Genomic DNA, 25,240 nt, shown 5'->3' on the forward strand with positions numbered 1-25,240 from the left:
CAAGTGCATTACCAAAAAGTGGAAATAGGCGAAAAGTCATGTTTTGAATAGCTGAGGTCTTGTAATGAGTTAAAGACCTGTTCAAACATTCTTAAAAAGTTACACAGTTGCCTTAGGGATGCTACAGAAGTCCTCAGCAGACTGACAATTCAATTTAAACTGACACTTTTTTTTTATTAAACCAGAAGTTCCAGAAATTTGTTCAGTACCTAAAAATCTGCAGTACTGCATGTGTCCGTTAGACAGTTGTGACAGATAGGAAGGCGTTATGTACTTTAGCGCCCTCTGGGACTCTAGCCCCATGGGTCATCAACTCCTGGATGGTCATCCAGTTATCCAGGATCTTTTTATTTCGTTTCTTCATCATCTTTTTGTGACTGAGCTCCAAGATATTGATCTCCTTCCTGCCCTCAGCTCCACTGCCTGGCCCCTCCCTTAGACATTCGAGGCGGCTCTTTTGCATGAACTCCCTCCTCTTCCTTTGCTCCCTGGCTCGTGCCAAGTGCTGCTTCCTTTCCTCTTTGCTCCAGTAGCGGCCCATCTTCATCTCACTCATGGCGTCGTCATCCGTGGTCATGCCTCCGCTCCTTTCCTCGCGGATCCTCAGCGCCCGCTCCCTAAGGATGCGGTCACGAGCGGGCCTCCGGGCCACGTAGCGTGTGCCATCAGCCCGCACTTTGACCTTCCACTCCAGACGGGGTTCCCCAGGGCGTCCGCTGCGATGCACAGGATCTCGACAGACACTGAGCAGACTCAGCTGGCTCTGCGAGTACTCCAGGGATGAGTGCTGTTGTAGGAGGTGCATGTAGCTCTGCAATACAGAGAATATTGTTAGGACAGCAATGTCTTCAAAGGCATATCAGCCTTAGGGCACTTTTCCATTACATGGTACCAGCTATACTATATTCGCCTTTCGTATCAGGCACTTTTCTGGTGGTAGTTTGTTGATGTAGTACCAATGATAGTACCGCCATATTGTTTTTGGATGAATTAATGTTCAGTCCTTTACCAATCAGTGGTTTGCAGTGTTTCATGTCATCATTTAGTACCTGGTCCCTGGAACCTCGAGGGAGAAGGTACCAAAAAGTAGGTTCAAGGTACTTTTTCGTGGCAAACCAAAAAATCCGAGTAGGGTAGAATACAATAGAGCCGATACCATGTAAGGGAAAAATACATTTAATTTGATCCATGTTTTTTTGTTTAGACCTACCTGGAGTTGTCTGGATCCTCCCTGGCCTTGATAGGGGGTTGTCTGATATGAAGAACCAAAGGGAAGCCTCCTCCTGGAATCTCTGTTCCTCCCTTTCTTCTCACACCTCTCATCATCTGCTGGCAGGGCAGGGTCTGACTCAGACCGGGAAGGGTTACTCTGGTCTGGGCTGCTGGAGATAACAGGGCCTGGGTCTGCTGGTCTGCTACCACCAGGTGTACCCTTCGCCTTGGGGATGGGGATGGGGCTGGTAGGTGCAGATGAAGCCAGTCTGAGGTTTTTCTGGTTGGTGATGCTGATGTGTCTCTGCAGAGAATGATCGGGAGATCGCTCCATACCTAGGGGTGTCGACCGTGCACTCTCCGCTGTGTTGTAGGCACTGGAGCTGTCCTTCTCTCGGATCTTATCGCTGTCCGACCTCTCTGGGTATTCGTGGATGTCGGCCAACCTGCCGCGCCGCTTGTCTTTTGGGCTCCATCCGGGTGAGCATGGCGTGGGTTGTGAGTGTTCCAGCTGGTGGGCCTGGCGGAGCTGATGAGCCTGCATGATGCTTTGACACTCAAGCTCGATGCTGCGCAGCTCCTCATTAAGCATCCTTAACTCCTGCTCCATTCCTGTCCCTTCTACTACACCATCTACATCTACGTCATCGCAATCTCCTCTTCCTTGCTCAGTGACGCTACACTCTATACTGTGTCGAATGGAGTACACTCCACACTCGCCTCCATTCCGGATTTGACATTTGAGCTCTAGGAGTTGCTGAAATCGATTCTCCAAACCCAGGACACCGCCTCCACCATTGCGAATACTGAGTACCCCTTCACGGCCTTGGACTTTCGACAACGTTCTTGGATTGTCGGTGTCCTGTGGCCCTACATTCCCTCGTCTTGTGTGAGGATGCTCTTGCCGCCATCTGTCCCTCAGGCAATGGGCTGGGCTCCTGTTAAGTTTAGCCAGCAGGGGTTGGTGCTCTGGGCTGTCTGTACTGTGTCCAAACCCGCTATCTTTGTCTTGATTGTTGGAGGAATAGGTAGCGGTGTCTGTTGTCATCTCTTCCTCAGCTTGATGCTGGTGTAGGAAGAAAGATCAGACAGTTAGTCCTGCTCAAGGGCAATTCTATTCACTTGCAAGAACTTCATATGTATGTGGCAGTTCATGATGTTTTACACATACCAATGTGAAGGGATAATGATAAGCAAGATATCTCTAGGAATTACGTGCATAGTGTACAATTACTCAGCTTATGCTTTGCATAATGCTTCCGCTCAGTGGTAATGTAGGAAGTGGTGCACCCTTTATGTAGATGGGCTAAAATGGGCGTGTAGCACCTGCCGCATCTGACCTCCATGATGGAGACCAGTTTGGAAGGAATAATAGACCTACAGATAACTCTTTTCCTTTTGTTTACCATATGATCTTTCCACAACCTTAACATCGGGCTTTTCCCAACCCTGTTACCTAACTGCCTGCTTTACCTTTTGCCTCTTATTGGATATTTTTTCGTGTCTTGTTTTGATGTGTTCCCCTTAGCTCTCACCTCATCACCCCTGTCAAAGTTATGTTCCCTTTGCCTCCTCCTCTGCTCCAGGATCTCCATCTTCAGCTCCTCCACAAGCTCCTGTTGCTCGTCATCCAGCCACACCTCCTCCTCCAGCTGAAATCACAAAGTCTTGTCAAAAAAAACCTGTCTCTCTCTCTGTGTATGTGTTTGTGTAGAAACTCCAGACAATCACGTTGACAGTCCGAAGGGAAGAAAAAAGCACTTAGCAGGCATCTGTTGTTATTTGACATGACATAGGTTGTCAAGATAGGGCGAGGAATCCTGTGCAGGAGTGTGAGTGTTTACCTGAATTTCTGGTCTTGTGACCAGTAGTACGATGCTCCTGGCTTCTTCACTTGACAGCAAGGCAACGGCTTTCTCTCTGTCTTGCACTTCACAGCCATTTATCTGGACATCAAAGACAAGTGTAGATGGTCGCGTTAAGAACAAACTCGTAAAAACTCCCCAGCACATATCCCAAGAAAGGAGAGTCTGTAATTGTATCACCATCATCATCCATTTAACTGACATGAATGAAAAGATGAGTGTAATTCCCATTTTTGCAAGACACACCTTGAGTAATTACATGCCGACACTTTCTGTTCCCTCTCACTCTGCCTCATTTGCCTCCTTCCATTTGTCTCTTTCACACTTTCTTCTGTCTTGGACCTGCCTGTCTGTCTATACTCCTTTCTGCCTTCACTTCCTATCAGCTCCACGCAATCCCAAGCAGAGAGAGACACGGGCATGCTGCGCGCTCGGTAAGGCGAGTGCGTAGTCCGACCCCACCACACATCCAGACACACAATTAACTGTTCTTTGACAGGTGGCGTTCATCTTTTCCTCACTAGAGTAATGGGGCTGTCAGGAGAAGATAATAGGGCCAGGAGTACGACAGGCCCTGCTCCCCACAATCATTCACACCACTGGGACATAGAAACACTATAGCGATAGAATGAAGGTCCTCAGGGTGCTACAGTATATACAATAAATATGGAGGAGAGGTTATGTTGGGTACACTGTTGTTATTTAAAAGCAAGTTAATATGCTGGGTACTGAGAGGCTACATTGAACTATATTCTAGTATTTATCAACCTATTCTCGTACATGACTGGAATTTTGTAAGGAATAAGAAACAGACAACTTCTCGTTAAGTGTTAAGGCCGTTACATACTCCGCGAGAAGAAAGAAGAAAGTTCTCGGTGACAGAGCTGCGAGAAGTTCTTTCTGGTCTGACATTACATACTTCATGAGAACTCAACTGCCGAATTCCTCACCGCGGCGCATTGTTACCATGGAAATTTGACTCAGTAGCGCCAGCTGATTTCACTTCGCTTTCCTCATTGACTTCAAACTGACCAATCACACAGTAGTTCTCGGACAAGCTGCGAGAAGAAAGTTCGGCCCGGGTGATGTGTCGAGAACAAGCTGCGAGAACAGCTAAACAAGAGCTGAGAGAAGAAAATGACGTCATTTTCTTCTCGCAGCTCTGTCACCGAGAACTTTGTTCTTTCTTCTCGCGGAGTATGTTACAGCCTTAAACGAGGTGCTGTTCACCGGGGCTACACACACCTGCTGCCACTTAAGCCTGGAGTCAAGAGTGCACACCTTCACACTTTAGAAATCCTGTATTGTATTCCTGTATTCCTGTAACTGCCACTGGAATTACAGATACAATCCAAAGAAGATTTTATTAATTTTATTTTCAAACAGTGTATAAAAGGTTGCAACATCTTTGTTGTAGGTATGTATGTGTGTATGAGTTTAGCGGGGAATAGCCACAATCACTGACCCCCTTAAGGGGGAGGGTAAGGGGACTGAGTAACACTGAGACAACAGTGCTACAGATGATTTAGTGCAGGGTGAAACTACGACCGGGGACTTTAATTTCCCCGGTAATACAGGGCGATTAAATATACATAGCTTCCCCGAACTGGGGACACTGGCTTCTTGGATATTTTCCAAGTAGTTAGTGTTTTGCAGCCCTCCTGGTGGATCTACCTTTACGTGTTTCCTCAACTAAGGTAAAAAAAAAAATAAAGACGAAAACCCTAGTTGTGTGATGGGATTTCAAATTATAACCGGTCGTAAATGTTCTTAGGTCACTGAGATGATAGTACACACCTGTAGAATACGATCTCCTTCCTTGATACGTCCGTCTCTTGCAGCTATACTGTTTGGCTCCACCTGCACAAAAGATCATTCAAGTCAACACTGATAGCCGCTCATTTCATTTCATTGATACATCTCATCTCTATGTTCTCCACACACAAAGAAAAACACCACTGATGTGCTTACTCCCTACTGCTCTCTCATCCTTGCTGTCAGGAATGAGAGAGAAGAAGTTTATCTTTTTATCTCCGACAACCTCGTATTTGTCGTACAATGCAGGTGGGTTTTCCCAGGAGTCATTGCTTCTACTTTATTCCAGAGGGGACTGGCACTGACTTACATGTGAGTCCTAGACGTTATACAAAATAGCATATGAGTTGTAAATGAAGCATGAGTGAAAAAGAAAAACAACCATAGGTGCACGGGTTGTTATGGCGCAGACATTGTTCTTTGTTAGTTGAATGAATCAACGCCTCATATTTTTCCAAATGCATCCCAACGGATATGCAACAACACTGTAAGCCCTCAATAATCATTTCCTAAACTTTGTTCTGTTCTTGCATTGAAGATCAAGTGAGAGAGCCACATGTGGCTGTGTGTGTGTGGGGGGGGGGGAAGGAAAAACCTACAGTGTACCGATATTATATTATTCCAATACATTTTAATGAGATAAATTTGCATTTTTATCCTTTTTATCAAACATACAGTGTAAAAATAGATGCTTGTGTTGACGGGAGACTGCTCTCACAATCTGTTGAGGTTCAGCAGGTGCTGATGTTGTGGGTGGTTTAGTTTTAACATTCACATTTAATATTGGAGATAGAGGAACTGGTGAAAAAGAACAGAGAAATATCTGGTAGGGTTCACGGTTTTGTGCACAAGTCATTTAATGAAGGCTGAAAGGAGCTAAATATTCTGCAGGTCTTTGTACTGATGCCATTTATATGCTCATAGCAGCTCTTGCTTTTGACCCCCTTGACTGTTTTTTGTTCATAATGCTATTGAAAATGCACCTGCAGTCAGGCTTCGCATGTTTTTCATTTCAGTTTTGGAGTGCATGGAACCCCCATAATTCCCTTAGGTTTGTATCAGAAGGCCTAAGAATTTGTTTTCATTTTTCTTATCAACGCTTTTTTTTCTTCTGAGCTACAAATCATTTGAATTTTAAAAAAGGAATCTCGTCCACACGTCCCCTTTTTGTTTTCGTTTATTTAGTATTCCAAGGAGGTACGGTGAATGGGAGAAGGTTGACGCTCAGAGCTAATTAAAACCTTCAATTAAAAGACGTTAGAGGAGGAGGAGGAGGAATGAGAGTGGAAAGGACCGGAATCACATTTCAAACCCGACTTCCTCTTTGGCCATGCGTGGAGTAGTTAATATTTGACTGGCAAACATTTCCCTTTCCACTGCAGTCCCACTTGATCTCTGCTTCGAGATGTAAAGGTGGCAATTCAAATGGGATTTCATTTCCATCTTTAAATAACTTCCCCGCTCTGAAAGAAACTGATAGCGAGACGCTAAGTTTTGATTTAACAAACACGCAGCCGTTTCTCGATCAGACCTCATCAGGGAGCGTTTGTTTATTCTCCCAATAGTGTGCTTTTCTGGGCCATAGCACTTCATTTGACAGAACGGTATAGAAGGGAATTGTGTGACAAGAAGATGCTATTACTGTGAATTACCTTTAAAAGAAAGCAATGTAGTAACAAGGCTTAACACTATTTGTCAATTAAAAGTCAGTGTAGGAGGACCAAATAACGGCAACCCCTGTACCACTACCTACCAGGCTGACATAGATGCCCGTGTCCTCCTCATCGTCCGTCCTGTAGCACAGCGTCAGGCCGAGCTTCTCCTGGCTGTTTTGCCGACACAGTTCCACCTCCTGACACACACACACACACACACACACACACACACACACACACACACACACACACACACACACACACACAAAACAATAATGTGTTAATGTGTTGAACCTATACATGGTGGACCTATCTAGAGCTTACTTTTTTTTTCTTTCCTTTATTTGCCCCAGTGAATTAAATGGATTCCAAAAGCATATCTTCTCAAACATGAAGCTCTTTCATCAGTTTCACAGAGCAGCTGAAATTATGCCACCCTATAGGGAGATGAGGGGGCCAACTTGATTTGTATGCTCTCCATTACCGTTACTAATCACTTTGCGACTGTTTTGTTGTTCCGCAGTCACAAGTAGTGAAATTGCTTTCACGCAGAGATAATCTATTTCAATGTTCCAATGATTTAAAATATCCAGACAACCTCAAATTATAAATTATTATTTGGGATCCTATACGTATGAGTTGCACAGCATATTCCCAATCCTCTGACCCTTACCTGCCTTTCTATTCTCATAATTTTCTTATCTTTATAATACTTTTTAATATTGTCTTTGTTTCGTCCATGTCCAAGCTTTTACCATGCATGACCTGTGTTTTTATTTTGGCCACTAGGGGGCAGCTCAGTCAGTGAACACAACACTGAAAAATTAGCCCCTTTATAAGTTAATTTGGCATTCATTTGGAGTCAAATACTACACTCTCCTTTGAGCTTTTCTTTGCTCTCCGCCAATTCCACAGGGAAATATCTAGCCCTTTATATGCTAAGTGCCCCACTATGTTCACCAGCTGGCTTGGGTTGAATTGTCAGAGGAGCCTTCCGTTTCTAAAGGGCTTAGTCGCTTGGATTCTTGGCCTGTACTAGTTCACATATATAATATAGACTCATGATCTGCCCCAACCCCACCCAGATAAAGACCTGTGACTGGAATGTAATGTACAATGATGCAATGCACATTAAATACAGAAAAGACACATACACATGGCACCAGCATGTGTTCCGCACATCAATGAAATAAAAAGCCTGTCAGTATCAAATCGAAACCAGCATGGTGTCATCATCCAGGGGTTGGACTTTGATGGCTGCCGCGATGGTATTGCAATGGCATTCTCCCTCCCACAGGAAATGTCTTAAAATGTAAGCCCCAAACTGGCTACTGGCCCCTTTAGACCCCTGCGGTGTGTACACATAATCAAATAAAGATGAATCCAGAGGGTAATCTTTATCAACCACCAACACTGGCAAATTAATTTCAGCACGGTGAAGTTGTGAGAGAAAGGGGAGTGGGGGGGGGGGGAATGGAACGAGGGTAGGGGGCAAGGATTAAGCCCCATGCACCTACCCTTTTTTTTGTCATGGGAAACCACGATAGCAGAGATTGACAGGGGAAGTAATTAATTTCTGTGGCATTTAACCCTCTGTGCAGACAGCCCTGACCTTCAAAGGTTGGGGTGTGTTAGGAGTTTATAATATAGTAACACCGTGCGTTGGTCTTGACTATACCCACACTCCTCGCGGGTTTAGTACACTCACTGGCTGATTTGTAAAGATCCCTGACAAGTGAAATAACGTCTGCTTAAAGTGAGATCAGACCGCTCTAATGCCCTTAATGTCGGTGCACATTGGGTGGTTGGCTGCATTTTTTTTTTTACAGGATCAGTCACTGCAGTGTGACGGTCTCCAGATGAGTGGAGCCTGTTGGGGCTGAAACTTGCGGAGAGGCTTGATTAGTGATGATTGGATCCTAATCTGTGCCACTGTGGAGTTTGAGTAATGGCACAGCAGTGGACGTTGGCACAGGATTTCACATGGCTTACAAATGCATCTTGGCAGTTGAGGGGAATTTGCCTGCTTAATTCAAAGTATGTGGTTTTCCCATTTAAAAAAAAACGGGAGAGATCACATTTACCACAAATGAGAAAACAACATATGACAATAGGTGGTGCCCTGTCTTTCAGAGGGACATTAAGCATCTGTTAGTAACATTTCAGTGCAATGTGCACTTTACTGTTACTTCGTGTTTCATTGAAAAAAAATTACCGCCATGCCTAATGTACATTGGCTCTTTGAGGTGATAATATCCTTTCAGCCGACACTATTTTTAATAGCAACATCAAACAGAAATGGAAAGCTTATGAATGAATTTTAATGACAAGTGTCCCATTGATGCTGCTTTTGTTTTTTGCAAATGTATCATCTGCTATGTTGCTACTTGAATTGATCTATGCAAACCATTGTGGTTGTACATCAGGAAATCATGGCCACTGTCAACCCAACACAAAGCATTTGGTGTTAGCTTTTTATGAACGTGTGAAAATATAATCTTGTATTGTTTTGAAGACTGTTGATTTTTAGCAGATTACCTGTGTTGTGAACAGCGGTTTGTGGATTTTGAAAGCTCTACAGTAGAGTTTTTTCAGGATGTAGCAAAACATGGTATTGACTTGCATCATGGTAATTGAATGATCCAGCACTTTTGATGTTTGGCTCATACCAGTAAAACCCTGGATATACTTGCTTGATGTGTATTGATTTTGGCCATTTTTCATTTATGTACCACTTTCTTATTTTGATGTTGTCACTGCTTGATCCATACAAACTGATGATGGTTTCTGCTATATTGTCTCTGTTTTTATACTTGCACTGACAAAGCTTGATAATACTCTTTACTCCTGCAGCACCCCTTGCGTACACATTGTTTTTGGAGGACGAAAAAAAGGCTGCCATTAAAGCACTCGTTTATGATCCATAATGAGGACATGTTTATTTTTACTAATTTGACAAACATCTAGTCTATGTGGTTGCCTCCTGGCAGACTGATGCCCCTTCATTAACTGTACTGTGTTATAACCTGTTGACCAAACAGAGCATTCGTTGACATCGACCATTATTCAACATTGCTTTGCCAGGGAAGTATATATTAGTACCCAAGAAGAGCTGCAACTGTTGAGAACATGATAACTCAGATATTCACTTCCAATATTTTAGTAACTCTGAGAAGTACAATTAAAGTGGCTTGCTATTCCACTGTGGACTTAATTTTTTCATCCCAACAATCAAAGCATTCACATATAAAAGTGTTAGTTTTGAAACAAATTCTCCCCTTGCACTTGGGAAAATGGAAGTTTTGGTAGATTTGGCAGAAGTAGCAGGAGTGTTATGACAGCAGGAGTACCCATGTGGACGATCAGGTGGAGGTGAAGCTAAACCTGTCAGAAGTAATGTTCCTGGGAACGGCAGACCCATTCTGTTTCATCAAGAGGAAAGCCATTCATGTTTCAGTTAGATACACATGGGTGGACAGAGGTAGTGAGGCTGGCTGAAATGGTCTCTCTGTGTGTGTGTGTGTGTGTGTGTGTGTGTGTGTGTGTGTGTGTGTGTGTGTGTGTGTGTGTGTGTGTGTGTGTGTGTGTGTGTGTGTGTGTGTGTGTGTGTGTGTGTGTGTTGTAAAGTCGACCTTGTTACTAGCCTACTGCTATTACCGCACCCTCCACCCTCCACCCCTCACACACCGGAGACTCTTTCATCCAGATGACGTTGTAAGGTAAGGCCCCAGCTGGCAGCAGAGGAATCCTAATGACCCACAATGCAGTTCAATCAACCAGGAAGTGCCTATTAAACCATGGGGGAACCACTGACAGTACAGCAAACGTCACCCATCACTGACACCTGTCATGACCCTGAAGGTCCACTTTGTGAGTGGCATGATGCATCTGTAACAATTGAGACAATTGTGGGTACATACCATTGACTGTATGGAACACACACAAATAATGAACTCTTTTGATAGCAAGGTTTTAGTAACAATACCTTAAACAATTGATAATCTCTTAATGAGGTATGTTGTATATGTGCACAGCAGAATACTTTGGACCTACAAATTTGGAAACTTAAATTAGTTTTAGCTAAAAACTGTGTTTAGAGCTATTTAGACAATTGTGGCTTGTTTACATGCTTTACCAATATGTTAAACAGGGTTAACACCAGCTGAACATCAGCACGCTAGTTTTGTGATTGTGAGCATGCTTTCATTAGCATTTAGCTTAAAGAATAGTCGTGCATAAGAACTGCTAGCAAGGCCGTACATATGTGTCCTGTATTAATCATTAAACCTCAAAAGCGGCCCAGGACATAGGCCTATGTTCTATTAATTTAAGAAATGCAGTTTCAAAATGTTGTAAAGAAGCACAAATAATTCCGTTCTTAACTAGCAGTATTTCAATCACAATACGCTGTAGAAGCCTACTAATTAGAATGTTTAGTTTAAATAGTGATATGAGTTCGAGTCCCATTGACCATAACCTGAACTTCCACCTAATCCCTTTCTCATACAAATGAATGCTTGCATTTTACCTCATAACACACTTGCAATTTCAATTCAGCTTGAAGTGCCCGTATGAAAAGGGGCACAAATATTTCTGAAGGACAGTGCTAGATAAAAAAAGGAAATGGCCTGTCCATGAAACACATAGGTACTTCAAAGGAGGCCTTTTCAGAGAAAAGGTTTTATTTTGGTATGACCTTATGAAGAATGGCCTTCCAGTTTATGCTTTCATACACAGATCAATTTAGAGACAAGATGCAGCTTTCACAAGGGGTAGCCAATTTTCATGTATTATTGTGGGAGACTGTTTTTCTTGTATCGCATCATAGCTCAGCCTTGGATTATCTCCAGGGAACGAAGTGGCCTCATGTCCTACTACATCAATGGAAGAAAATAAGTCTATTCAATCCAGGTACAATAGCTTGGAAATCTAGAGTAAGGCAAGGCAAGGCAAGGCAAGTTTATTTATATAGCACAAGGCCACTCAAAGTGCTTTACAGGGGCAAGATTAGAATACATAAAACACATTATAAAACATTTAAAAGCGAATAAAAGAAGCAAATAAAATAAAAATTGCAGGTTAAAATGGAAACAAAAAAGTCTTCAGACTCGATTTAAAAGAACTGAGAGTTGTAGCAGACCTCAAGTTTTCTGGGAGTTTGTTCCTGATTTTTGGTGCATAATAACTAAAAGCTGCTTCTCCTTGTTTAGTCCTAACTCTAGGTACTGTAAGTAGACCTGTCTCAGACGACCTAAGGGCTCTGGATGGTTCATAACCTATCAGCATATCAGTAATGTATTTTGGCCCTAAACCATTTAGTGCTTTATAAACCAACATCAGTATTTTGAAATCAATTCTTTGAGTGACAGGAAGCCAGTGTAAAGACCTCAGAACTGGGGTAATGTGATCCACTTTTTTGGTCCTAGTGAGGACTCGAGCAGCAGCGTTCTGAATTAGCTGAAGCTGTCTGATAGATTTTTTTGGAAGGCCAGCAAGGACACTGTTACAGTAGTCAAGTCTACTAAAGATAAATGCATGGATAAGTTTTTCTAAATCTTGCTGAGACATAAGCCCTTTAATTCTTGATATGTTTTTTAGGTGGTAGTAGGCTGATTTATTAATTGATTTAATGTGTTTCTTGAAATTCAAGTCAGAGTCTACGATTACACCAAGATTTCTTGCTTGGGGTGTGGTTTCTAACATAACGGATGTAAGCTGTGCGCTGACTTTTAATTGTTCATCTTTGGCACCAAAGACAATTACTTCAGTTTTGTCGTTGTTTAATTGAAGGAAATTTTGGCACATCCAATCATTGATTTGTTCAATGCACTTACTCAGTGCCTGTATCGGACTGTAGTCTCCTGGTGATATGGTTATGTAAATTTGTGTGTCGTCTGCATAATTATGGTAGCATAATTTGTTCTTATTCATAATCTGAGCTAGTGGGAGCATGTAGATGTTAAACAGAAGAGGCCCAAGAATGGAACCTTGGGGGACTCCGCATTCAATATTTGTCCGCTCAGATGTGAAATTGCCTATTGACACATAGTAGTCTCTATCCTTTAAGTAGGATTCAAACCAGCTTAGTACAGTTCCAGAAAGTCCAACCCAGTTTGCTAGTCGATCTAGTAATATGCTGTGGTCAACTGTGTCAAAAGCGGCACTGAGATCCAGTAAAACTAAGACAGAACTTTTGCCACTGTCTGTGTTTAAATGGATGTCATTGAGGACCTTAACCAGTGCAGTCTCAGTACTGTGGTGTTGTCGAAATCCTGACTGGAAAACATCAAAGCAGTTGTTCTTTGCTAAGTAGTTATTTAGCTGTTGATAAACAGCTTTTTCAATGATTTTACTTAAAAATGGTAGGTTAGATATGGGCCTATAATTTTTCATGAGTGATGTATCTAGATTGTTCTTTTTTAGGAGTGGCTTGATGACTGCTGTTTTCAGGGCCTGTGGGAATACACCTGTCTGAAGGGACATGTTGACAATTTGTAGAACATCTGAGGCCATACAGCTAAAAACTGTTTTAAAGAAGCCTGTGGGCAGAATGTCAAGGCAGCAAGATGAGGAGTTCAGGTGTTGTATAATGTCCTCCAGGTATTTGTGGTTTATAAGATAAAATTCTGTCATTGTATTTGAATTGATTTTAAGAGGGAACACATATGTTGAACTTGGTATTGATGCAGTGACAGCTTGTCTAATTTTGTGAATTTTCTCAAAGTAACAAAAAGCTTCCCAAAAGAGCCTTTCTATTGCAAGTATTTTTGTGTGCACATCCTGGGGCTTCATATGAGTGTAATACAGCATTAACACCATTTCCTCTTTCAACAGAAAAAAACTGAATGTCATTGTCAAGCTACCAGTCTGTTGAAGACAGCCTTTTCATTACCCATCAAAAGATGGTAATATAAAAGCATCGGAGGAAGGCTAATGAAGTGTCCAAAATAGAATAAGGATCATCCTCTGGCTAAATGTGATGAGTAAATAAACTGTTAACTTGCCCATTATGTTTATATGTTTACTTCTTTCTTGATTATATTTGGTGTGCTTTATGCCTTTAGTGGATAGCCAGCAGTATACTTATAAAATAAGAGAGAGAGAGAGAGAGAGAGAGAGAGAGAGAGAGAGAGAGAGAGAGAGAGAGAGAGAGAGAGAGAGAGAGAGAGAGAGAGAGAGAGAGAGAGAGAGAGAGAGAGAGAGAGAGAGAGAGAGAGAGAGAGAGAGAGAGAGAGAGAGAGAGAGAGAGAGAGAGAGAGAGTGATGGGGAACAAGGTGGAACTAAGGACGTGAACTGTGAACACCCAAACCTCTTGGCAGCCAGGTTTCTGCAGATTTTGATATTTCTAGAAATGGTAAGCTGATGACAGCGCAGGAGTAAAGGTTAGGGTGTCCCCAGGTACATTAATATTAATTTTCTGTGGCCTACGGAAATGTAGACAACATTTCAAACCAATCCCAACATGTTATTTTGTTTTGGACTCTAGCTGTTGACGGATCGATTGACAGGCAAAAAGGGTGGGGGGGCGGGAGTATGTAATGCTATATCCAATTCAGTTATTATGTGTACTCACAAAGCAGAAAGATGCAAAACTGTACCTCATACTCGTACTCTTCAGTCCTCTCCACCTCTGCTGGGGTATTGGACAGGTACTCTGGACATTCATAAAACTCATGTTCCATGGTGTGAATGGAATGACAACTAGGGAGAGAAAAAAAAGACAGTTTTGCTTAAGATCATGATATTGTACTCCTGTATAAATTTGAAATAAGGTGAAAATGAATTGCATGGATTTGGCAGTGACAGAATGATGTTAGTCAAAAATAACATAACGTATCCTTATAGTTATCATGTCACACAGTATACCCCCTTAAAAAGTAAGTATAGTAGATATTTAGCTTGGTACTATCTATTCAAGTATGCAACAAAACTCAAGCGCGAACAAGAAAAGCAATGTAGACAACCATTCACACCACAAAAACACATGACCTCTGCAAATTGTCACCATGAAAACTGCCTCTCCATAATCATTGACCAAGACTGGCAGATTTGTAGTTTTATAGGACAAATTGATTTAATCTGCTGCCCGGCAAAGCCCTATAAATAGCCAGAGAATGGATGTAGTGCCAGAATGCCTGCTCTATCAGCCCATTGGCTTTTAATCGCCCAGCAAAAGCTCCCATTAAAGAAAATGGATGTAGCACACCGAAGCAATTATTGCAAACGGGTTTTGGCTCCCGCATAATGATATCACATGGGCAAAGTACTTAGCTGTGCTGGTTGGGTTTCCACACTGTGATACAACTGCTTTATAACTACCTGGAAATGAAATGGAACGACGGAAGGAGCCTGGGGAAAAGTTTCAGGTTTTATTTGGGGTGGATTTAACTATTTCTTGGTTACAGATAAGAAAATATGGGGAAATAATTATCAACCTGCCATGTCAGTAGACAGAATGCAAAAGGCAAAAAAAAAAAGTTGCCTACAACTATCCCTCTATAGTGTTTGCCCTCACCTGTCAGACAAAAGGAAGGGACAGATGTCGGGGACGGGCGGAGTGGCGGGCCGTAGCTTTGCCAGAGCCATGATGTGCTCGAAGGTGATGTCTGTTTGCGTGCAGACGTCCGTCACGCACACATCCTGAGGTGCGCCGCCGCCGCCATGGCTGAGCGAGACAGCGGCCGGGCCTCTGGTGGGGGTTCTCCGCAGAACCTGGACAACGATGGGGTCTCGCCTGATGGCCTCCACCACTGCCTCCTCATGGTCCACCTTGGAGAAGTCTCGCGCATTTACCTGGAGGGGGTAGACAAGACAAAATCGTTAGGATAACATGTCATCCTTGATGTTGTATGGTAAAAAAAAAATGCAAATTATTTTCGGCACCTGTATCTGAATCCGCTTGATTACAATATACAACATGCACTTTTTAGTAGTCAATAGAAAGTGGAAGGATACCTTGCTCATTTAAAGATTCTCTTTTTTCCCCTCATACAGTATATCCAAGGCTGATCTGACATAGCCCTACATTCTTGCTCTTCTCAGCAACAACCTGATTCACATTCACACCTGGGAGCCTCAAATTACCTTTACACAGCGCCACACCGAAGAGCTTTCGGTAAAGCAACTGCAAGTTAAGTGCTTTTATAAAGGGCACTTTGGCGGTAATTCTTGATGGAGGGAGCCCATTACGTATTCTCCCTTGTTTTCACCTATATGGTACACTTTCCCAGCAGGTTCATATGTTTTACCATGCTGACCAGCCATTCGCAATTATGCTACTCTAACCTTTAGGCTATACTGCCAAATGTACAGGGACTGTATAATGTCCTGGATTTGCAACATTTGCTGAAGGAGAAAAACTCATTATTAAACAAATTTTATATTCACAACATTATTCGTCTAACTCAAAAGCATTTGCACTGCATCCATACAGTTAATTAGACGTACAAAAATAACAATACGCATTTGGCCAAGTGGGGGGAAGCAGCCCTTGCTCCTTTGGGAACACCATTTCAGGCAAGCAGCACTTACTCAATTTGCAAAATAAGAAAAGGTTACACCACAAGGGAATGGTCGAAGAAGAGATGTCATACTGACAGCTGTCAATGTGAAAACACACACCTATATGCATTTACTCTCTGACACGTTGAACCCAATTAGTTTAACCTCGGTGTACCAAGGCCGTGCACAAGTTCATTGTCAGTATCCTGCAATTGATTGTTTGCATTGATTCTAGATGCCTGTTTTTTCAAGGGCTTAACATGTGGAAGCATATGCCATATGTGATATGTCAGCATCATTATTAGGAGAACAACTTAGACATGTGAACAGCCAATATCCTGTACATGTTAGCCCGGCGTAAAAAAAGGCTTTGTAGCATTAAACTGGCTTTCTCTTAGTAAAACCTGCTAGACCTTGCAAGGGCTGTGTAAACAAATAAACCATTATGTTGGTTGGACAGCACTCATGACAAATGTTCTTGTTGTAAAACGAGTTGTAAAAGTGCTGCAAGGTCAGACATCTCACTGCCATCTGCAGCTATGATGGCAATTAACGTACGGCTGCATCCAACCTGTGACCTGTCTTGTGTTTTGGGTACATAAAAGTCCTCCACACACACATTAACTTTATTGTATCGACCCGTTCGGACCTCTGTGCATCGCAGAAAGAAGGCACAGAGAAAGTTCCACAGCCCTTCTAAAGTTGTAATGAGGTCCAGATGGACCCGTTAATCTCCAATCAGAGGGAATGCTCCGGAAGGCAGGAAGTGATTGTGCTCGTTCACACCTGCCAGTGTGTTTACCTGCTGTTGTTCCTCAATTCAAACGGCCGGGTGATGAGCTAACTGGGAGCTGATTAATAGCCAGCAGATGTGACAAAGACCCGGGGATAATGGCTCAGAACGTGCAGGTCTTTTTTTTTTGCGCATCTTCGTGTACGTGTGTTTGTGTGCAATACACGTTTTGTACATCGTAAACGCTGAATTTGCAAAGCATCAGGGATGATTAAAGCACCAAAGAGGAGATAAAAGAGGAGCAGGCAAATTAGACAAGGGTTTCAAAGACAATTGAGAGGTGGAGTAGGCAAAACGATTCAAGAAGATCATTCACACATCTGTTACCTTCACTTCCATAGACAGTTAAAATGATTATCTCTTTGGCTGCATATTTCTAAGTTGCATTGTATTGTATCTTTATATAGTCTGCATTGAAGCTTCAGTAAAAAGCTGCGACCCATAACGAAACACGCTCCATTTCTTATTGAAATATACTCATTTCCTGCTTTGTATATATTTTTTCGACTATTGCTATATTAATGTTTACTCAACCAAAGACTGTTTTCCCATATGGATTGCTGTGTAAAGCATGGGATCTTCTGCTCTGTATGTGTGTGAGGGGGCAAAAATGCATGGGAGCTATAAGTGCAATAGAGTGATACCTCGGCTGAAAACGTGTCGGTGTGCGGGTTCCATCAATATCAGACAGTAATTCCATTTTGATTACAAGTTCCCTGTGTCATTACTCAACTGTGCCTCCTGACAGATAAAAACAATATCAACTCATTGCATCATCCGATAGAACCCCGTGAAAGCTCTCAGAGAACACACTAAAAATAGTCCGGAGTTCACGGCGGTCCGCGGGGACGGCAGTAATGAACTAACCATCTAGCGCAGCCATCATATACCTCTCAAGTTAAAGGTTACCATTGACAATATAAAATGGTTCCCAATAGCCCTGGAACCAACGCTTCTTGTCCGTCCAAACGCACTTCCTAAAGGTCGAGGTTCAACGTGGTGTGCTAGAGTTTGGAAGACAGAATCTGTAGCTTATGTGTTTCATCATTGATCCACAGACTTTACTGAAAGATGTAATTGGCTTGCTCTATCGGTCCACTCTGTATGCTTGTTATTACTTCTTGAGATACTTGTTGTATGCTCTTTGTCCTTTCTATCTTTCTATACTGACCTACAAAGGCAAAAAAGCACAGAGGCAGATGAAATTGTGTGAAAAGAAAGATAACCCAGTTGGGCTAGTGAGCCAAATAGCTTGATTTTATCAAATATCTTAATCTATACTTAGGACATTGGACAGTCTCAACCTTAACCTACAATTGAATACATGTAAATGTATGATTAAGCGTATAGTTTAACCTAAGTCAAATCACATGAATGAATGAATTTTAGTCTTGTTTTGAAGCTACACATTTTTTCGACATTCATTTTGGCTTTGCGGTGCAGCATAATGTAGTTGACGACAATAGTTCACATCATTCACTCTCTGCTGCTCTGAAAAAGTCCAGGAGACGGTTTGAAAAAAGCTTTGATATTTCCCCATCCTGACACAGGCTCTGAAGGTCGGGCAAACAGATAGCACGTCTCAGTATTCAGCTGGTCATGTAGTACTATTTTGCTGCCTGTGATGCACCAATTACACACACCGTTGACCATGAGTGGCTAGTGGCTGACCGTGGCGGGGAAATGGCTGTTACATGCGTTGGTTGAAAGTAGCTATGAAAGCCAATCAGTGTCAGGCCCGAGGCTTTCAATATGCTCAAAAAGAGGGCTCATGTCAACCTTTTAAATGTGTCATGGGATGTAATCAGTTGGCAACTAGGACGGCTAAATGTTGTTTCCACTTTTGAATACAAACAGGAGCGATAAGGAAAGCCCCAGAGATAAGTAAGTGTGTGTGTGTGTGTGTGTGCGTGTGCGTGTGTGTGTATTTGTGTGGACGACATGCGAATGGATGTGTTTGCTGCGCAGAGATAAGAGCATGATGGAAACCACTCAACCTCACAGTGAAATCTGACAGATACGGTGTCATTGTGAGCAAATGGAAGTAGACGCACGGAACTGCCACACACACACACACACACACACACACACACACACACACACACACACACACACACACACACACACACACACACACACACACACACACACACACACACACACACACACACACACACACACACACACACACACACACACACACACACACACACACACACACACACACACACACACACACACACAGTATCGCATCAGCCACCGACAGCTTTAAAACAGCTCCACAATGCGGCTGTTTGCATTAACCATGTTTGGCTGTATAATGCCATGTATCTCTGACTGAATAGGCTTACAATGGACCACGAAACAATACGTTTCAAAGGAAAGACCCCCCCTGCCATTTCAACACTGACCTCGTCTGCCCTTAAGGGAAACAAAGCACCAGCAGGCTTTCCTTTTCCACAATCAAACAGATCATGATTTTTTTTGTGAACACTCGGCTCAATACAAGTAAGAAATTGAAATTGGCATATTGTGAGGGTGAGATAGCGCAGCTGGCACACTCGAATAATCTGCCAAATCTCATTTCTCGTCCTCCTTTGGCTGTATTGAGATGATTCAGAAGGTCACTGTCTTGCGACAAGGGCTCCCTGTCTCATAAATGTCTCATTTCAATAATAAAAAGTCCCAGACACGCGATATCACCTATAGTGCAGCGGAGGCAAAGAAGATGATGGTTTCATACATTTGAGTGGCAGGCTGTGCAACTGGTGGACCATGCTCGGTCAACTGAATCACATTGACCCTTGCCTTGAGCGGAATGAGAATACCCTGATGCTTTTGATGCAATCGTGACAAGTACCCAAGATGAGCTAGCAAGACAGATTGGACATGGTTAAAATAAACCCTTTATTTTTTTTACATTGTTTTTTTTTCAAACTGTATATTTTCATAACAGTCTACTCCACAACAGTTAAAACTAAACCATTCACAATAGCTATAAACTAAACTTGCATGTCAATTGATGATTTAGATGCAAATTAAAGGTGAAGTGAGCGATATATTTAGGTTAATATAAGTATTAAATCGCTCTATAATCATAAAGTGATCACTTATATAGTGTGCACGTTTCATACCTGCGATCTCTCAGTCACCCGCTCTGCATGTAATCGGCAAATTAAATTGTTCGGGGATCTCGAAAGTGGTATCCAATCAGAAGAAAGAATGCTACAAACCGGCACCCGTGTCACTGCCGGTGCACCCGCAGAGCAACAGATGGGTGAATGTGTATTCGCCTACGATGGCGGAGCAGGTAAAAATCCTTCCCAATGTCTGTTTTGATGTTTTTTATCATGTTTTATCACACTTATGGATCTGAGATGATGCTAGATAACTCGCAGCTTGAAGACCGCAGTGCATTAATGTGGTGACGTAGGGACGAGCGAGGGGACTGCTAACTGCAGTAACTGACAGGAAGTTAGCTAAAAGAACCATTCCGCTTACAGCACCTTTAAGGCAGCTAATTTGGTTAGCAAGCTTTCCAGTGAGCAGTTCCCTATGAAGTTAGCTACAGTCCTGCACTGCTTCCTGTCTGTGATACGTTGTCTCACTGGAGTTTCCCTGACTTTTCTCAACGTAGAGTGCAACATCAGAATCTAACCCATTGAAAGCATTTCCCATAGATAAGCATATAGCCTAGGGAAGTCTGACTTTTCGTTTTGTTTTTAAGTTGAAAAGCTTTTGTAGCTATGTCACTTTTTATAAGATTACATGCTACCTTTTCAAATGGAAGATATCAGAGAAGTTTAGCTTACTTATAATTTTTAAAGTCTAAGAAGCTCTGAAAAAAAGAAATCTGAAATTACCTCTTGCAATTACAGCATCTGTCATTTCAAAGGAAATGGCAATCGAGAACTCCAGACCTTAGTGCAAGATGTGGCTGAGAAAGGCTATAATATATAATTTACTACAAGTACGGCCAATTTCAAGCTGAGCATGATGACTCTCCGGAGTAAATGACAGCTGTTATGCTGGGATCTGATTCATTTTAGAATATGTTTAGTAGTATGGTAAGATTTTCTGAGCATGTGAGTCATATCTTAGCAGCAACCCGCTCATTCAGCGCTATTGTAGTTAAAGCACGTTGACACGTCCTCCTCCTCAGCGAAACTTGAGGAAAAGGGCCTAGAATAGATTTAAATTATTCCCTGTCATTATATCAATTTGATGCAGATTGCCTTGAATCTCACTTTCAGGGGAGGCTGTGGCGAAGTGGATAGGTTGGTGGACCCACAACTATAGGGTCGGTGGTTCGATCCCCTGTCTCCCCGCCTCATGTCCAAGTGTCCCTGAGCGAGACACTGAACCGTAAATGTCTCCTGATAGTTAGCCAGCACTCTGCGTGGTAGCTGCTGCTATCGGTGTATGAATGCTGTGTGCTCCAGTTGTAAGTCGCTTTGGATAAAAGCGTCCGCTAAAACGAAATGTATTGTAATGGTAACCTTTGGGAGAAAGTCAAAATAACGGTGACATTTTCTTCTGATTTTTAAAATATCCCTTCCTGAATGGACAAAAAACCCTGACTCAACTTGAAAACTGCACGAGGAGTTGGTAAGATTTCACCTCTGTTCGGCATTTTTTTAGCCAGGCTTGATCGTCTTTCCCAATCAGCGACTGCTCACTATGCATTGTAACGCTGTGCTGTTTTACATTTCTGCATCTCGCCAATTAATCAAAGTGACAAGGTATTTAATGAGAGGCAATTAGAGTGTTAACCAAAATGCAAATCAGATGGAGAGTGTGGAAGGGGGGCGGGGGGATGCAGGAACTGTGTGTGTGTGTGATGGTTGTAGTGTTGACGGCTCTGGGTGTTCGTCTGTGTGTGCTTTTTGTTACAAGCTTTGGAATGGGTTCAAGGAGATTTCGCGTAGTGCTCTCATTATGGACACTGTTCGCCGAAAATAGTTCAGCTCCGTCTGCCCAGTGTTTGTGTGTGTACGTCTGCACCCAATGATTGCATCTTATGTGTCCACGCCTTGTGTACAGGTTGTAATGAGTGTCCTTCACAGCTTTGCACAGACATGGGGATCTGCACAACAGGCTGAAAACAACCAATTAGTTCAGCATGAAGAAGACCACATGACAACATGAAACGCGATTTAAATAGCATGCTGTCTGGACGGATGTTAACTAGCCTGTCCAGGTTAATCCCTACCGCGACACACTGTATCTGTGTGCAGTAGATTAGACAGTGTTTTCTCTAGGAGTCGCTCTTCACAGGGCTTGATGTTTTAGCTTTTAGATCTTAGATTCAGAGAGAGCGGTAACAGTAAAATGCATGAACTTTTAGGCAAAGGAACAGTGTGCTTAAAATGGGGTTTCACAGTCTCGTAGCAACAGCAGAGACGAGTGCTTCTCACATGTCCCAGTTCAATAGTATCAGCTAAAAGTAACAGCTGTGTACTCTCCTTCAACTGCTTATCCTGCATCCAAGCCCCTTTATGAGGAATCTGCACTGCCAGAGTGTATTTTACCAAGTTTGACTTTGGTTCTCTGCAGCTGATGTGGGCTTAAACAAAAGATTATTTTGTAATTGTTGTATTGTTTGAATGTCCCATAATCAATCTCCCTGCAAAATCCACCTTTCCCCTGTAAATTCAAGGGTAAGATCAATACGGCAGGTCTCTGTCAACAGTTATTTTGTAAATCAAAAAATTAAATTGTTCCTTTTTGTTTGTAAAAAAAAACATTGAAAGCCAGTATCAGAACACTTTGCCAAATAAGTTCAAGGGAGTGAAATATATATATATAAAAAAAAATTACTAAGAATTGCTTGTTTTATCATTAGAAGTGAGCATAAGAGTCCAACGGTATAGCAGCTACCTGTGCACATCATTTTCCAGTGCTGCAAGCAAGGTAGCAGTCGAACACTATCCCAGCAGTAAACAACAGTCATATACCCTCAGTTACATCAAGTACATCACATAGACATTCAAGACTAAGCAGCAGCTTGTTCTCTGAATCTGTGCAACTGTAATTTAGCTATCAGTAGCTCAGCAGCTAAAGTGGAGACTGAGAGCTGGTTTAAGCATTAATTTAGATGAAACAAGATGTCTTCTGCTATAATTGTCGGAGTGGATTCATCAGCAGTTTGTCATTATCAATATAAGTGGAAAACTGAATATCCATGTCTCGTTTGAATGTAATCATTATAATAATGCAAAAATAATTGTAGGCAACTCAGTAATGTTGTCATCATCACTTAATGGGAAATATAGTAAATTGGTCTGGTTGTCCATACATGAAAATATTACATATTACATATACGTACATATATTAAATATACATAAAAAACAAAAGGTGTTATATGATTAGCATTATACATATTCTTGTATGTATTAATGTTATGTTGCGCTCTGTGGATGCAGTTTGAAAATGATTGTGTATATTCACTCCCAACAGTCACCCTTAAGTGGAGAACTAATTGCCCAATTTGACCTCCTTACAGAAATCCCTGGCCCAAACTTCACTAGAGTTAGAAATAGAAAATATCTCCATTTTTGTTTCCCCCCTTTTTGCAAGATGTCTGCTGGGAAGACAAGGTGTGTAGGCTACAGAAGATGAACAATATTAATGGTTAAGAAAATGTACGTTGTTGTTGATTTGTTCACTGTTGATCATTCATGGCAGCATGTGAATGGCTCCATTTTCCTTCAAATGACTCATGGATTTGTTTTAATCCAAACTTCTACTTTTATTCCTCCCACTCTTCCTGTCTGTGGAGTCTTTTTCTCTTTGTCTTGCTGTCTGGGCAATTCTTCCCCCATTTTTTATCTGTCACTGCAAGTCAGTCCATTTAATTTAGACTCAGTGGGTAAAAAGGCTCTGTGCCGCCAAAGCACTCTGAAAAACAGACAGTATGTCACTTTCGATTTCTACCTGTGTGTGTGTGTGTGTGTGTGTGTGTGTGTGTGTGTGTGTGTGTGTGTGTGTGTGTGTGTGTGTGTGTGTGTGTGTGTGTGTGTGTGTGTGTGTGTGTGTGTGTGTGTGTGTGTGTGTGTGTGTGTGTGTGTGTGTGTGTGTGTGTGTGTGTGTGTGTGTGTGTGTGTGTGTGTGTGTGTGTTTCTCTCTCTCAAGGGTTTTCACCTTTCTCGCTCTTCACATGTCTATCTTCCCCTCACCTCAGCTTAACAACAGCAGCGGTAGCAACCCGCACGCACACATCACAGACTGTTGACTTGTGACTGTCATTCCAAGCAGCCATTGCTGATGTAAGTGGGGGGAAATCAAAAGGTTATCATCTGCCAGCGAACGCATTAGGAACCACCTCATTTCCTGCTCTTTGTCCCACTTCCATATGCATGGTGGGCTTTCTTCCAATTAGGCTTCATGAATACAGATACTCCCCCCCAATTGAGAAAAACCTTGGAATGAAGCATGATTTGTCCTATGCTGCTTTTTTGGAATAACAATACAAGTAATTCCTTTTATTACGAATACAACTGCAATGCTTTCAAGGGAAACCTCCTACTGTATCATTATGGATGTAATCAAAAACATTATTTCCTCTCATTTGTACCCCAGAAAAAAATTAATAAAAACCCAATGGCAAGAGTGGAGAGGTTTGCTTCACACATATAGTTAAATCCACAATCTTATTCAACATGTACTGTAGCCCTGGCTGGCACTTTTCTTAATTTTCTCTCATAAAATGACTAATGCCGTCTGCCTGCTGGGCCCATACATCATGGCGTGGCCAATGTGTCTGTGTTTAACTAATAGGCTCGGTGTCCACAAGCAGCCACGGATGGCACGGGTTATGACAAACTGCATCAACAAGACATTCATTACCCTCAACATCCATAGCAACCAAATCACAATTACCGCACAAACCGCGAGTGAGCATCCAACCCCGCTGACAGACACACACTCTTGTTCCCTCGCACGCCACGTCGCCAATGCATAAATTAGCCTTCTTTTGTCACACTGGGGGGGTTGACAGGTTGAGAATTAGCTTGGTTTGTTTTGCTCGTGACGAGACAGGGGGGGGCAGATGACTGCAAAAACTTCTTTACTGACAACTCAATAGAAGTCTCTTTCATTGTCACTCTGCGTGCCTCTGTACATATGAATGTGTTTAAGTGTCTGGGGATTTAACCTAATATTTTTGTGCATACCTTTTTACAAATTTGTGCTTGTATCTGTGTGTGTGTGTGTTAGTTTGTGTGTGCGTCCATGCACATACTTGTCTTGACTGACTAATGTACTTGGCCCACGCCGTAGCAGGACTCTATTGTTGCTCGGTGTCCTCCCCACAGTCATTACATCGCCATTAATCTCTCATCTGCCATTAAAACAACAGGCAGTGAGGCAGGGCTGAACAACCCAGTGGCCCTTCCTG

At 42.4% G+C, this 25,240-nt stretch overlaps 1 protein-coding gene across 1 annotated transcript in view; it reads right to left on the reverse strand.

Moving 5' to 3' along the window:
* Positions 1-238: 238 nt before the first annotated feature.
* Positions 239-25,240, reverse strand: part of pdzrn4 (PDZ domain containing ring finger 4) — a gene marked incomplete at both ends in the record, with an annotated part of 36,659 nt that continues 11,657 nt past the window's right edge. Inside the window, 8 exons of the mRNA XM_080051433.1 lie at positions 239-811; positions 1,211-2,278; positions 2,748-2,864; positions 3,057-3,158; positions 4,875-4,937; positions 6,646-6,744; positions 14,147-14,249; positions 15,064-15,341. Of these exons, the coding sequence (XP_079907559.1) occupies positions 239-811; positions 1,211-2,278; positions 2,748-2,864; positions 3,057-3,158; positions 4,875-4,937; positions 6,646-6,744; positions 14,147-14,249; positions 15,064-15,341 (2,403 nt within the window). The remainder of the gene's footprint in view (positions 812-1,210; positions 2,279-2,747; positions 2,865-3,056; positions 3,159-4,874; positions 4,938-6,645; positions 6,745-14,146; positions 14,250-15,063; positions 15,342-25,240) is intronic.

Source organism: Ammodytes marinus, assembly GCF_949987685.1.
Source record: "Ammodytes marinus genome assembly, chromosome: 22".
Lineage (NCBI taxonomy): Eukaryota > Metazoa > Chordata > Actinopteri > Uranoscopiformes > Ammodytidae > Ammodytes > Ammodytes marinus.